Genomic DNA, 15934 nt, shown 5'->3' with positions numbered 1-15934 from the left:
ACTGCAGAATTTTGTTGCTGCGTGAAAGTTTTTTTTCCTCATTTTTTTTTGCCCTGAAGCATTTACCAGTGTGGAGGATTATTTTCTATTCCTTTATAAAATTTTCAGCAATTCTTTAGTAACTTTTTTAACACTTTGCTGTGATATAAATGCAGCGCATAAACAGTGATACACACAATGTGTAGATATATAGTATATAAAGCAAAATGTCAAGGGCAGGGAAGTGGAGGGGCTGTAGTGGAGACGCATTCAAACACGCTACAGAGAAGCTTTCACTCAGCCGACACCACTCCTTAATTGTTTCCAACCATTAACCTCTGGAGGCTAAGAGGACATTAGCAAGGAGAATTATACCATTCTTGTAGCTGTGCAACACAGGTTGACAACAGTCATCGAGCCATCTAATTAGTCTGAGCTATCATGTTGTAACACATACCATAACACTGAGAATAAAGAGTGAAGGTTTCACTAAAGGTGAGGATCTAATTCTGAAGTGAAGAATATAGATTTTGATAGAGCTCCCAGAAAAAGATGCAGTCAAAAGCTTAAAAAAAAAAAGCTAGGGAGTGAATCTCGAGTGTAGAATATTTTATTACAGATACAATGTGTCAAGAATTATAGGCAAATAGTTTGGAGGAGAAAACTATTGCTGATCAGGCCCGTGAGATGCTGTTGAAAGCTCTGGAAAAAAATTAGAAAAGACTTGAATAACAGAGCAGAATATTTGCTTAAGAACAACTAAAGCCTTAAAACAAATAGCACTGAATTGCATTAAGATCTCTGACATACAATAGATAAATAGTATGTGCTCCACAGAGAAGTGCTGCCAGTCAATTGTATTTAATTTCTTCTGTTACCAATTGTAGTTTAACTCTCTGTCATTTAGACCTCACTTACTAAAGAACGGAGAGCAAGAAGCTGTGATAAAAAGAGATTGGCAGTCAGCTGCACTCTGTGTGTGTAGTATTGCGTATGTGCATGTGTGCGTGTTTTCATTAGATTATTAGGTTTACAATTTGGAGCACAGCAGAAATTATGTATGGAGACCAAATTAATAAAACCAGACACCTGCAGATGCATCTGTTTCCGCAGATGATTTGGCTCAAGCCTTTACATGACAAATTACATTGCACTAGAAGACACTACAAATTATTGCACCAGATTATGTGGCAAAGGGGGTGGAGACATTGGACGACAAATGATGTAGAAGTCGATGAGAGATGCAGTCATAGCAACTGGGTTTCTTACAGTATACTTTTTTTTTTTTTACAACATATTTTATTGAGATCAGAATCAAGTGTTGAAACTAAACATTTTGTACAGTTAAACAGAAAAACATTATAAATAAAAGGTCAGGAAAAAGAAAAAGAAACAAAGAGTAAATAAATAAAATAAGGCACACAACTCACCCTCCCCACCCCACCCTGGCTTAGTTGGAATACTATGCATACAACATATAACAGAACTTAGTCTGGTAAGACTTGTAAGTCTGCGAAATATGATAGAAAAGGCTGCCATATACGAAAAAACGTATCAGTGTCACCTCTCATCGTGTACTTAATTTTCTCAAGTTTCAAGAAAAACATAACATCTTTGAGCCACTGTGAGACTGAAGGAGGGTTTGGAGACTTCCACTGTAAGAGAAAGTAAGTCCCAGTTCCCCCTCCCAAGCAGTCTTTGTTTTAGAGTTTGTGTGCGATTATATATTTCTGAGACAATCCCTCTTTGTTGTGGCTTAAAGTTAAGCAACCCTTCCCACGGTTGTTGGGGAGGTAAGGAGGGAAAATTAGGGAAACTCTTTGAAACAAAGTGACGAAGTTGAAGGTACCTAAAGAAATGGTTTGCAGATAATCCATACAATGATGACACATTGGTAAAACTTCAAAAATACCATCTGAATATAAATCAATGAAGCACTGTAACCCTTTGCCATGCCATATTGAAAATGTGGAATCAAGAGATTGGAGTGGAAACAAATGATTCTTACATAGTAGACCAAATGGAGATGCTGTTACAAATTTAAAATGTTTCCTGAATTGATTAGAATTACATTTATAGCATTCTTCCAGATTTTCAAAACGTGAGCATCATGTCACATGAAATGTAAGGTTTCTAAATAAGTTTGGAAGCAGAACTTGTGTATAGGTGATGTGGTTGGCTTGCTGTTTCAAGGTTTCAGTTGACGATGATTGGGGAAGCTTGTCAGAGCAGCAAACCCTTCACTGCTCTAGCTTAGCATGCTTCATTTGACACCAGCTAGAGTTGGAAAATGCTTGAGATGAAGGGGGAAAAGATTTCCCCGTCTGACTCTGAGGACAAGGCCACTGCTTCGCTGAATGGCTCTTTACTTTGTTTAAGTCCCTCGTGACCTCTGGTTGCAACTGTAAAGTGAAATGATGATCTTTTAAAAGTGCTCAAAGTACCGGGTACAGAGGCCTTTCAAAAAGACTGGGATTACCAGAAGAAGCGAGACTGGCTTCAAATCGTCTTGTTATTTCATGTTGTGACACATAGATGGGCACAAGTGTTTCGGCTAACTGTCACTTCGAAAGTGTTTGGGGGCTGCTTCAGATTGTACTGGTTGTCTGGTTGCTGATGGATTCCATCTCGACTGGGTTTTTCGTTTGGTTTTTCACTATGACAGACAGAGAGGCATTGACATATGGATCCGTGATGCACTGGAACAAACAGCACAAAGCACTTTAATCCAAAATTGGCTTGTCATGGGCTTTATGAGCTTCAGGAAAACAATAAAGCTGTTGAATGATGTCCCTCCGTCATGTGGAGAAACAATAAAAGAGCATCTTTTCTCCACAGGTGGAGTCTCCGCTGGCAGTGGATGCAGCATTAGGAGAGTCTGCGTTCTCTGTCACAGACGACAAGGTTTCCATCACAGAGATGCGTGTTCACGGCATCTCAGGCCTGACCCTATCGCTGCAGCCCAGCCCCGGCAACAGCCACACCATGGTGGCCAAGGCGACCGGCATCCAGACGCTCACTGCTCCCAAGCAGGTAACTTATCACACAGTGCACAGAAATTACCAGTTATACACCCAGTCAGTGTTTCACTTATGCTCAGTAGCTGCTTCATGTTAGTGGTGTAAAGATTAACTGAAGTGTATCAGATACAGCTACGTTTGTACACAACCATATGTCTAAATGAAATCTTTGTCAAATACATATACAAATACATCACAAATACAATACATCAAATACAGTGTATTTTGGTCTGCAAAACACACAACAGTATCATAAAAAATATGCAGGTGGCACCACAACCCTTGCTACACATTCATGAATGCTGCGTGTGCGCTGATGGGAAAATACCAGCAGTCTACCTGAGGTATGTAACAAGCGCTAGTGCTACTTTCAAAGCACAAATTTAGATGGATGATACTGCCACTGGAACTTAGTCTGTCCTATTTCACTGCAAAATCTATCCATAGTGGAGACTAGCTAAAATGTTACCTAGTGTGTCACTGCATGTTCACGCGGCGCTGTGGCTCAGGAGGTACAGCGGTTGCCACTAATCAGAAGGTTTGTGGTTCAATCCCTGGTCCTATGTCGCAGTGTGGGCAGATACTGAAACTGAACCCCAAATTGAATTGCACAGCCATCAGTGTGGGCAGATACTGGACCCTAAATTGATTTGCACAGCCATCAGAGTGTGTGTGTGTGTGTGTGTGTGTGTGTGTGTGTGTGTGTGTGTGTGTGTGTGTGTGTGTGTGTGTGTGTGTGTGTGTGTGTGTGTGTGTGTGTGTGTGTGTGTGTGTGTGTGTGTGTGTGAATGCTGGCTTGTGTTGTAAAGTGCTTTGAGTGGTCGCTAAGACCAGAAAAGCGCTATATAAATTCAGTCCATATACTATTTTTATTCTGATTTAGGACTTGACAAAATGTCAAAACCTTTTAAATCTCAGCTGGATCAATATTAACATGAATCACAGTATGGTATTGTGCACATGTATCAGTATTGTTTCGTATCGGATCATAGACTATGTATGTAGATACAGATTGAAACTTCTGAGAGGGATAAATACACACCCATACTTAAAGGGGTGATAGAATGATTATATAGGGTATTTCACACTGTTCCTTATGGTCTCCTAATGGGGTATGTAACATTAGTTGGGCTGAAAATGGCCTGGTTGATATTTTACTGGCCCTTATGCATCCCTGTGTTTTGGCCCTATTTGTAACAAGAGCTTTTCTTCCAAATATGGTATGGTCATGAATATTTAGATGAGCTGGCGCGCTGATTGGTTAAGGGGGCTTGGCCGCAACGGCAGACATTAGAGACGCGCTGATTGGTTGAGCGAATCCCCAATACACATACATTAGAGAAGCGACAGAATCTCATATTCCAGACACTGCAATGTTTCATTACCAAATTCACTTCTGAGACTTTTTTAAGCGAGAAATCAACTATATAAAGCTGAAATATGGGCCGTTTTACAAAAATTGATGGCTAATTGCAAATTTGGTAAGACGTGTCGGACTTTAGGAGCTCCACACAGTCGGACGAGAAAGCGGCAGCCTGCTGGGCTCCATACCCAGGGCAAAGTCACCCTTTGTGGATACTGCATACGGGGCTCCGCGGCCAGCTGCCGGCATAACTATATCTATAAATAATACATTTACGGTTTTGAATGTCCCAATGTCTTATAAAGCTAACCGTTGTGTCCGATTTGATTTTAAGGCATTTTTATGAACGCGCGTCCCTTTGTTAGGACCGGCGCAGCTGCTTGCTATATGTCCCATTCATTACCATTGGGGAAATATCGCAGCTTGCTCACTTTCGCATAACTAAAGTATATTTACAGTTTGATTTATCGTCGCATGAATATTACAGGTTCCTCAAGGTCTTACAAAGCTTAGCTAACACTTGTCCGATTTCGGATTTCAATTGAATGTATTTTTGTGAATGTCAGAGTTAGGAGGAGGCTAGCTAGCTCTCATTGATGGACTCCATCTCACCGCGGCTCTATCAATGAGACTCACGGACAAGAGGCGTTTATTTCCCGATTGTTTGTTTAAATAACTCAACACACATACCCATTATAAGATTAACTGGAACCTGCGGGCCGGGTAAAGATTGCGGGCGTATCAGTTCGCTGACACTGCGGTCAGGCGGCGATGTAGCAACCCAGGCAGCACCAACACCGGCACTAAACTCCGACACACAGTCGGAGAAAATTTGCAATTAGCCATCCATTTTCGTAAAGTGGCCCATATTTGAGCTTTATATGGTTGATTTCTCGCATAAAAAAGTTTCAGAAGTGAATTTTGTAATGGAATAGCAGAGATCTGCGTGACCTAGCTAGATTCAGAAAACTACCTGATCTCAGGTCAGTTGTGTAGCCTATGTAAATGTTGGGGGGTGACCGTTCTCTTAATACACCCATGGCTGTGACAAAGGTTCCGGTTTTGGGAGGTTGACGTCAACTTCCAGCTTTGTTGGGATTCGCCCGTTTTCAGCGGCAGGTTCAAAATATGAGATTTTCATAGTAAAGGGGTGTCAGTGGGACTTTGAGCTTCTATGTATGTCCTATTTACCCACCGAACTGTCCTCATTCAACTATGACAGGGTAAAATCGGTTTTGCATTCTATCACCCCTTTAAGGTCTGAATGTAATACCATTGACCTCCATATACTGTACATTCAAATATGGCAAGGAACCCATTGCTAAATGCAGTAGTGTGTACATATACAGTAGTATTGTAGCTTATTTTGCCTTACTTACACTAAGTACTCAGTGTGTTTCCTTATTTCTGTCTCCAGAGTGGTAAAATAAAGTTTATTTGCAAATCCCCACAGTGGCTCTATATCAACAAGCAGGCACTAGCTTCACTTCTAAGTCATACAATTATTTCCGAGCTAAATCTTTTAAGCTCCAGACAGCATTGTTAGCAAGGACACCAGATAAAGGCAGCTGCAGTGAACTAATAAGTATCCTTGGTGCTGTTTTATTACGACCTTTTTATTAGCAAAGCATGACAAAATACTTCTAATACGTCCAAATGCATTTCCCAAAATTGATTTTATTGCTCAAGTGAGAAGCGAAAAGACGTCTGGGTGTGAAAAGGAGAGACTGCTTTTTCTTTGCCACTGTCTCTCAGAAGTAAGGATCTCTGCAATTCTCTGGAAGGAATTAATTGGCAGCCCTGCTTCACCTAGAGAGAAGTGTGTGTGTGTGTGTGTGTGTGTGTGTGTGTGTGTGTGTGTGTGTGTGTGTGTGTGTGTGTGTGTGTGTGTGTGTGTGTGTGTGTGTGTGTGTGTGTTTGCGCGGGCTTTTTCCTGCTTTGCCCTTTCATTGGCCTGCAAGTTGCTAAAAATGCAACGACAACCACATCAGGCATCAGTGAGAAAGGAGAGAGAAGCAAGCATTAAATTCCAATTTTTCTTGCTTTCCGCTTCTTGGCCACCTTGAAATTTAATTATTGTAATGTATTGTCCTAAGTGCTCTCCAAGGCCAGGCCATAAAAGGCAGCCAATTCCTCTGCCGGCAAAGCTCTCAGAGGAGTACTGGAGCTATTTCAAGCCATTTGATTCTGATTCACAGGAAAACTTTCTAAATGTCCTCTATTACTCTAGAAATGAATGAAACACATAAACTATGGATGGGGACAGTTGAACAATCAAGGTCTCTTTGCATTAGTCTCTTTTCCACTTGACAAAGTTCGAGCCTTTCAGAGATAAAAGGTTTCAGTACTTGACGGTTCAACATGGACCATTTTTGTTGCTATGATTTCTTCACTGTTGCTGCTTAAATGAGCTACTTAATATGGTATCTATGAATCTGGATAGTCATATTATGTCGCAAATTGATGCAAATATCTCAGGATAATATTTTCTGCTTATGCATATTTTATAATCCAAGCTGTTTATGTTCAGTTTACATCCACATATATTCCCTGATGTCATAAAGCACAAATCATAGCAAATGGTGAAATCAAAGATAGGAAACTTAATCCTAATACAAAGCACAGATTACATTCATTGTGGAAATTGTGGGCCCATGGTTTGGTAAGCTAGATGCATAAAGTAATATCGACATGGCTTTACTATCGACAGCTCTTTTCTCTTTTTAGTAAAACTTTGCCCCAGACTTAATGAAATCATCTCCTCTACTACATACATTTTCATGGATCGGCATAGAAAAGCATGTGCCAATTGTTTTGTCAGTGTCGAAACACCTACTCATTGCCTTTTTCCCATATATCAGCTTATTCGTAGCAAAGTCAGCTCATAAAACAGATATGCAGAATGCAATGTATTATTTAAATCATCCATATCAAAGGATGCTTTCATGCTGAGATGATATTTGGCTCTCAGTGGAATATAACATAGTAGCCCACTCCCAAACTGGACCAGAGGGATTTTTTGCCCTGGAAAGGCTGGGTGTGTATCTGCCCTTTGCAACACAAAAAAGGATCCTAAAACTGTCTGACTCTGTTTTATGTCAGCTCTCCTTAATGGTTGGTTGCTGATGTTTAAGCAAGCTGTGAACAAAGGGGAGTGTCAAACGCAGCCTTGATTACATGGATACCAGTGTTGCGATTTACTCTGCCGCAGGTGAATGTTGCCAGGTAACTACTGTGCAGGAATTTATTTTATCCGGTTTCTCCATATGGGAGCATGGAGAGTGAAGAGTGATAGAAAATGCAAAATGAGAAGCTCACACACAACAAAGACAAAAGAGACTGGACTGTAGACTGGACTGCTGTGTGCCTTATCTGTCTGTGCTGCAGAGCGGAGCTGTGTTGTAGCCTTCAGGACAACGCAGTCACTCCTGCCATCCCCTTCCTCCTCCATGCTTGAAAGTGGTTTGCTGGTGTGCACATCAGAGGCAGGCCGCCTGTGTGCTTGTCAAGGCTTGTACTGAGTACTGAGCACAGGGCAGTACGGATGTTCACAAACGCTCTGGAGATTTGGGGATTGGAGCAAGTCCAGAACTTCAAAGACTCAGTTGGGAAAAAATATTCAAATCACGTTGAAAGAATGGGATCTGAACCATTCTTTGGAGAGATATAAACACAAGGCAGAGTCACAGCTTTTTTTTTTTTTTTTTTTTTAAACTTACTTGCAGAAATTGTCAAGCAGCTATATGTAACTTTTCTGAATGGGGGACGAATTGTATTTTTATCACCTTTCCTACCTTTCCTTCACTCTATTCATCAGTTTCCTGCCCAACATTTGTTTTTCATCTTACACTATTAAAAGCCCTTGAGGTCTCATGGTGAACTTGTGCTGTACCATTACTGGTAAACCTCTGAAACTCGGTCCAGTTGAACTTGTTTGTCCTTAGTGCGGATAATTTTCTCCATCAGTGTTTTTGAGCAGACACAATTTAGCAAACACATTAATTGGATTTTCTGTTTCTATCAAAACTAAGGGAGCAATTTAGGCTTGGCAAAAACATTAACCATCATTTTAACTGTATGAATAAAGTATCAGCCCACAAAGTTGGTCAAAAATGTCATTTTTCATTGCCTTCCCCTTTTAAAGAAAATTTTATGAACAGTTTAGTTTATTTTGGTTGTACTGTACATTATAAGAAGTAGAACATAACACTTTGTGTGAATATGCAGCTGACAAAAAAATTTGCATACATGTTTACACCAATCAATTTCACACAATATAATTGAATCGATTTATTTGTAACGTAAAATCATACAAAATACAGTTCCAGTGAAATGTAATCCTGTCAGTTCTTACAATTTATGCATTAAAACAGTAATAATAATAAATATATATGTGTATGTGTGTAGTCTTACGCATTGTCCTAATTTAAGATCCCAGTGGCCTAAGGGTAGAAGCTCCCCCTGGTGTATCAGGTACCTTCTTCGCGACCGCAACAAATAGAAAAGGCTATTACCTTGGTGGTTTGGCTCTTTAATGATTCTCCTAGCATTGTTTCTTGCAGAGCCTTTAAATATCCTTCAGGCAGGGTAGAGCACCGCCTATCCTATGTTTAGCTGAACAAACCACTCTGTGCAGGGCCTTGCGGTCCTGTTTGGTGCTGTTTGCGTAACAGGCAGTGATGTTCAACTTCAGTCTTGTCACTCTTGATGATGCAGGAGTAGAAATTCCTCAATATTTTCAGTAACCAAAAGAAAGGAATACACTGAAGTCCAATGCTTATTTTGCCTATCCTATACAATCCATAAAATAACCCAGAATATCAGCAATATGAAAAATCTCATCTAAACTCTATTTTTATCTTTTTTTCTGATAGGAGGCCAGTTTGTCCGTCTGGATGCTTTTCAGTGACAACACAGCCGCCACTCTGACTTACTTTGATCCCAAAGACTACAATATCAATGCCTCCACACTGGATGACAGAGTGGTGTCGGTATCCCAGGAGCCACAGCAACGTTGGCCTGTGGTGGTGGCAGAAGGTGAGGGATCTGGCGAGTTGGTGCGTTTAGAGATGACCATCTGTGAGGCCTGCCAGAAGACCAAACGCAAAAGCGTCATCGCATCTGCTGCAGTTTATGTCAAGGTCCGTTTTGGCCCCGAGGAAGATTCTGAGGAAGAGGCAACAACCGAGGGGGAGATAGAGCTGGCGCCCGTCACCAGGCGTCCAATCATTGATCCGAACATCAGTGGAAGAATTTATGAGACATCTAATGAGCAGCCTGCCAGTGTTCCCATTGATTACACCAATTTCCCCACCATTAGCAACCAGGAGCGACCAACTGAGAGTGATGAAGAGGAGGAAGACGACTTTGTGCATTCACCTCGTAACATGACCGACCTTGAGATTGGCATGTATGCTCTACTGGGAGTCTTCTGTCTGGCCATCTTAGTCTTTCTCATCAACTGCATCGTCTTCGTGCTTAAATACCGTCATAAGCGGATCCCGCCCGAGGGTCAGGCCAACATGGACCATTCCCACCACTGGGTGTTCCTAGGAAATGGCCAGCCACTGAGGGCCCAGTGTGAGATGTCACCACAGCAGGTAGAAAGTCCCAGTAACCCTTTGGAGGGCGTACAGACTTGCTGCCATGGGGACCACCACAGCAGTGGCAGTTCCCAGACTAGCGTTCAAAGCCAGGTACATGGGCGGGGTGACGGCAGCTCTGGGGGCTCTACAAAGGAGAATGGCGAGGAGGCCAGTTCACCCACCTCCAAGCGCAAAAGAGTCAAGTTTACCACCTTTACCACCCTTCCAACAGAGGAGCTGCCCTATAACGCCATCCCCATAGCAGATGAAGAGGACATTCAGTGGGTTTGCCAGGATATGGGCTTTCAAGACCCAGAGGAACTGCATGATTACATGCGCAGAATAAAAGAAATAGCCTGAGATAAGAGGTGCAGCGTGAAGCACAACTCTCAGCTTTCTAAAGAAACGTTCCTTTCTATTTTTCTCTTTTTCACCTAAGTGAAAGATCATTTTTCACAGACTAAAAGGCCAACTGTTGTTTTGGTTAGGGTGTGTTCCATTTAGTTTGCACAGTGCTGTAATCTCATACACGCTCACACAGAAGAGAATGCAAGAAGCCAAAGACTTGAGGATCTCAATCACTCGAGAAATCTGTAAATCTTGGCTATATAGGAAACATGTTTCACTGGAAAGCTGAGCCATGGCCAGATGTGAGAGCTGCTCCTCTCTTATTTTCAGGATTTCATTCTATAGAAAGCCTGATGTGGACAGGAATGTAGAAGAGGTTTGGTATTGACTGTGTTTTTGCTGGCTCAGTGGGACTCTGCAGTACTGTACTTACTCCAAACAAAGATGCCTTTGATGAACAAATAACTGTCAAAGACACTCATGAAGGCTATGTTAAAAAATCATTTTGTTTTTGCCAAAGTAGGAAAAGCATTCTTTTAATGGCGAAACTTTCTCCATTGTTGTTCTTGGTGCAGCACTCTCATGATTTGTACTCATGTTCATTCCTTACATTTTTCTACATTTCATAGGTAGTCAAAAGCAGTGCCCTACTACTAGTCCTCCTGGTCCTAAACAAATCTAATGCCTTATACAAATGGTGACAGTTCACTTCAGCGCAGACTCCCTGTTTTCTCCATACAGCTAGAGACAGTGTAGCGAGATGTAAAATACTACAACTGATCTCGAGCATGAGGTCAAATTAGAAAAGAGCGTGTGTATTGCGAGGATCTCTAACGTTCTTTGCATGGAAAGGGATCTTGAGGCACAATCAGCAAATTTGTAAATGTTTTTATTGTAATTATATAATTATTCATACACATTACTAAAGTAAATATGTTATCATGCATTACACGTACAGTATGCCATGTGAGGCCTACATACATGCAGACATTCCTCTCTAGTGTACATACCGTATCAAGCCAGAGACGCTCCCCCCGCCCCGCACGAACATTAAACAAGTTTCTCACTCTGCGCTAGAAGAGTCTTGAAACTTGTATAGTCTTGTAGTGATTAGAAGGTTCCCCTCGGAAATGTCATGACAGAGCTGTAGCTTTTTAACAAATCACACAATTTATCACATTTGACTGTTGTGAACATGGGGACTTGCTATGCATCAGAACTGTAATAGATCTAATCTTTGGATGATTTATTTCTCTTCGTCAAGTTCGGCTGCCCTCTACCCTTTGGGAACGTAAAACAAAATTTTTAATGTACTTGTTGGAAACATTCTCACTAAACACAAGATCCTCTAAACTCTCCAGGAAATGTCATTCACCCAGAAAAAAAAGATTACTGAATAAATATTGATTTTGCTCCATCATTTAAATCATGGCCATCTCATGTTGTCATGCTGTTTGTAAAACACACTCTACTATGTATGTAGTCCCTATTTTTTTTCAATCTATTCCAGTGAACTCACATTTGGAAGTAACAAATGTGCTTTGTCTGAACTATATGGACGAGGCGAGAGACTAGCAGCAGAGAAATCAGTTGTGTTGCTACTGGCAGAAGAGCTGTTTGGATGCCATGGGTGTGGTTGTGACAACGTGTAAAAGTAACTCAGGATGCTGATTGGCTTCATTGACAAATCAAAGTGATTTGAAGACGGCACAGCAGGTGGATGTTATTTGCAAGTTTTGTTGTGCAGCAAGTGTTAATTGCTGTGTTGAGAATTTAAAGGTTTGTTGACATAGGTTTTAAACTACACTAAAGCAGAAAGGGGAAAGATCTGGCGAGTTTTAAAAGAGCCTAAAATATCTCAAGTGAGATTTCAACCAAAAAGGCAGCCAGACACATAGTAACTGAGAGCATGATAACAGCAGAGCTAATAGTGTTTTTAATTGCAGTTACCCCGTTAGCATAGCGTGTGCTTTGAGTGCGTGATTGGAGATTACTTTTGAAGGTTGATGTTATTCACGCTGTGATCTCACATACAACAAGTTATTTTCAGGACTAATGAAGCAACCGTGTAATAAAATGTAATTTCCTTGTCACTTTCCTTTTAATTCTGTACTGCATCTAAGGGCTTGGGTTTTTCTTTTATGTTAACTGACAGAGAAAACTAATGTTACATGCTTCCTCTGTGTTGATAATGAGCCTAAGCTCCATATGTCACTCAAAATGTACAACATTTTATTGCCATCCTACCTGTTTTTCAGCCCCCACAACCCTATTAAAGACCCAATCCAGAATTGTTCTCCTTGAGGCAGCGCTGTTATACAACAAAACAGCTTTATATGGGACAAAAACATTGAATTAAAACACATTTTATATTCACTTTAAAGATTTGTTTCCTGAGCTCCTTGTCTATTAACTGGCCATACGCGACAGCTAAACACAAGTGTTAAATGTGACCTGAAGATGGAACTGGTATGCTTACAGCAACATTGTAAATACTGGAGCAAAACAAGCTTTAATTTTGAACTTATCTGAAAGTTGCAATGAGATTATTTTCCATCAGTAAACCATACCTTGATTCAATATTCTACATGTATATAGACCCACATTTGATCCTGGATTGGGACTTTAAGGATTTGGTTTACTGCATGCCCTCTCTATGTTCCATGTGGTTGAAATGAATAATGACTTGATTCTAATGTATAATAATATTCAATCTGTGTTAACATCTAAAGAGAAGATATTATTTTTGACAGTCCAAGCCCGTCAGCCACAGCATCAACATGATTTGCCATGAAATCTAGAGAAGCAGCAGCCTGCTGGAAGTGTTTGTTTTAACCTGAAATTATGGTTTCTCTGGATGAATGTAGGATTATAATGTAAACCTGGCTGTTTAGTGTTAATGTGGTCAATCTGGTGACACTACTATAACAGATAAAGTATCTAATAGCAGCTTTACACAGTTTCCATTGGGTTTTTCAGTATTTTCCGTTGATTTATTTACATAGTATGTAAATATGTTGCCCATTACGTGATACGTGTCAAAAACATTTTTATTTTTCACAGAATTTTAACATTCTATTTCCCCTTCCTCTGTGCATTTTAAAATGTTCTTTTTTTTAATGCTGCTTTGGTGACGGTGCACATATTGCTAATTTTGTATTGTCTTCAAGCTGCTAATAGAAACTTATCTTTTTACAACATGTAATTGAACATCTTGAATTGTACCTTTCTGCTGCCCCCATGGAAAACTGTGCACGATGTACACAGCTCAGTCGGCTGTGCCAAGTAACCACAACACTCACGATAATATGTTAATGTACAGAGCACTGTTCAATTTCCTGTATTCTCTTGAAAATAAACCCTTGTATTTTCCCGTTATATGTAAAGTACTAAAGAAAATGCAATACACAAATGACATTGTGTCATTTTTACTTCACCTACCAGTGTTGAAGACTACACAAGAGTTTTTTGTCTAATGTAGGTCAGCAAGGTTGTTTTATTTTTTTTTAGCAATTTAGCCTCAGTAGTTTCAATGTGGACACTGACTTTGAAGGAGTTTGGCTCATTGGAGGAGGTTAATTACACAAGACTATGTCATTTTTTTTTATTCTAACTATTCATCTAACACCTTGAGTCCTATAATGTTTGAAGCACATGGATCACTGCTGTTCACCCCTCGCTGGGCCGAGTCTGATCACCCTCTCATCATATTCGCTGGCAATACCCGCAGCAGCAAAAAGATCCTGCTGAGAGACGGGTGTATACACCTACTGTACCGCACGTCTACTCATCTAGCACCTCTCATCCATAAAATCCATACTTGGAGCTGTTTACTTGAAGTCTGGAGTGTTTACTCCTTTAGTTCACTTCATTTGGGCAGCTGAAATCAAAGCCTTTTGAACTCAGGTGGGCCACACAGTCAATAGGGGAGAGTTGGTGGGTTCATGGAACTGAGACAGATGCTTACATCTGATAGCCGGTGGCAAAGAAAAGGTCTTCACACTCATAGTTATGTCTGGAAAAACAGAAATCTGGATTCCTACCAAAATATTATCAGCTGCTTCTTCTCTTGACTAGATTTCAGCTGAATACATCCAAAACTGGTAGATGTGTGGTTAAAACCAGGTAATAACTATTTTTTTTTTTAAATGTAGAGAGTTATTGTCTGGGCCATAATCAGTTTTACTGAAACAAACTGTAAGTCTATATTAATCAGAGAAACGTTTGTCATATCAGTGATATAAAAATAAAAATTAAATGACAAGTATTGCTCATCATTTTCTCAATCAAGATACTTGTGTCTTTATCAGTATAATAAAAAAATCCTGTAATGGATTTTTAAGACCTTTTACAAAGATTAAACACATTTTCATACAGCCCAGCCTGAAAGCAGCTGCCAAATTGTATCCATTTGTATGTGCAAGAGTAAGTGCAGGGGGTCTGTGCTCTATGAGCAGTGACCTCAACACTGTAGCTCCTGTCAGCAGCTACTTTAAACCTCCTCCATACAGCACAGGACTGTACAGTGCTGTAATAAACTGCTGCTTATTGCTGCATCTCTTGTCTTGGAGATCTAAAATAAAAATAAACTCCTCCTACCCTGCAATCAGAGTGTATCTACACACCCTCCACGTGTAACATGTAAAGGTCACAATGCAACCGTGCACATTTTTAACAATTAGAATTTGTTCATTTAACATTGTCAGGAAATTGGAAAGGAACAAAACATACAGTAGCTGTTTTCACTAAGGAAAGAAATGCATTGCTAATATCTGTAACACAGCACAAACACAGATTTCTACTTTTCAAAAAAATCCATTGGCAAAGTAATTTCAGATAGTACAGTATAACCCATGATGATTTAATGACATTTACCGTATTTAATCAAAACATGACCACAATGTGTCATCAGATATTAAAGGGGTGATAGAATGCAAAACCGATTTTACCCTGTCATAGTTGAATAACGACAGTTCGGTGGGTAAATAGAACATACATAGAAGCTCAAAGTCCCACTGACACCCCTTTACTATGAAAATTTCATATTTTGAAACTGCCGCTGAAAACGGGCGAATCCCAACAAAGCTGGAAGTTGACGTCAACCTCCCAAAAACCGGAGCCTTTGTCAGCCCATGGGTGTATTAAGAGAACGGTCACGCCCCAACATTTACATAGGCTACACAACTGACCTGAGATCAGGTAGTCTTCAGAATCTAGGTCCGCATATCTCTGCTATTCCATTAAAAATTCACTTCTGAAACTTTTTATGCGAGAAATCAACTATGTAAGGCTCAAATATGGGCCACTTTACGAAAATGGATGGCTAATTGCAAATTTTGTCCAACTGTTTGGCGGAATTCAGCTGCCGGTGCTGCCTGTGTTGCTGCCTCTCCGCCCGACCTGCCTTCCTACACCCACCGGCCTGCTCTGAGGTACTTGGAGCTCCGTCACGACTGGCAGCCCACAGCACTCCATACCCGCGCCAAAGTCACCGGTTTTGGATAATGGACTACTAAACGCTGGTGCTCTGACAGAGCTCCAGGGCTTGCACCCCTCTTCCTGCTAGCTAAATGCCGGTGTGTGTGAGTGAGAGCACGGTCAGCGAGCTTGTTACGCCAGCAATCTGTTACCACAGGTTC

The 15934-nt window shown here is 40.6% G+C and overlaps 1 protein-coding gene across 4 annotated transcripts in view; it reads left to right on the top strand.

Moving 5' to 3' along the window:
* The window catches only part of tmem132e (transmembrane protein 132E), a 391231-nt gene extending 377521 nt beyond the window's left edge, over positions 1 to 13710 (top strand). For all 4 annotated transcript variants that reach the window (XM_039778611.1, XM_039778612.1, XM_039778609.1 and 1 more), the window contains exons 8-9: positions 2818 to 3012; positions 9237 to 13710. In XM_039778611.1, the coding sequence (XP_039634545.1) occupies positions 2818 to 3012; positions 9237 to 10307 (1266 nt within the window). In that variant the 3' untranslated portion in view covers positions 10308 to 13710. The remainder of the gene's footprint in view (positions 1 to 2817; positions 3013 to 9236) is intronic.
* Positions 13711 to 15934: the final 2224 nt, after the last annotated feature.

This window comes from Perca fluviatilis, chromosome 16 (assembly GCF_010015445.1).
Source record: "Perca fluviatilis chromosome 16, GENO_Pfluv_1.0, whole genome shotgun sequence".
Lineage (NCBI taxonomy): Eukaryota > Metazoa > Chordata > Actinopteri > Perciformes > Percidae > Perca > Perca fluviatilis.
Note: the sequence above shows the minus strand (reverse complement) of the source record. Positions and strands in the feature narration are given on the sequence as shown.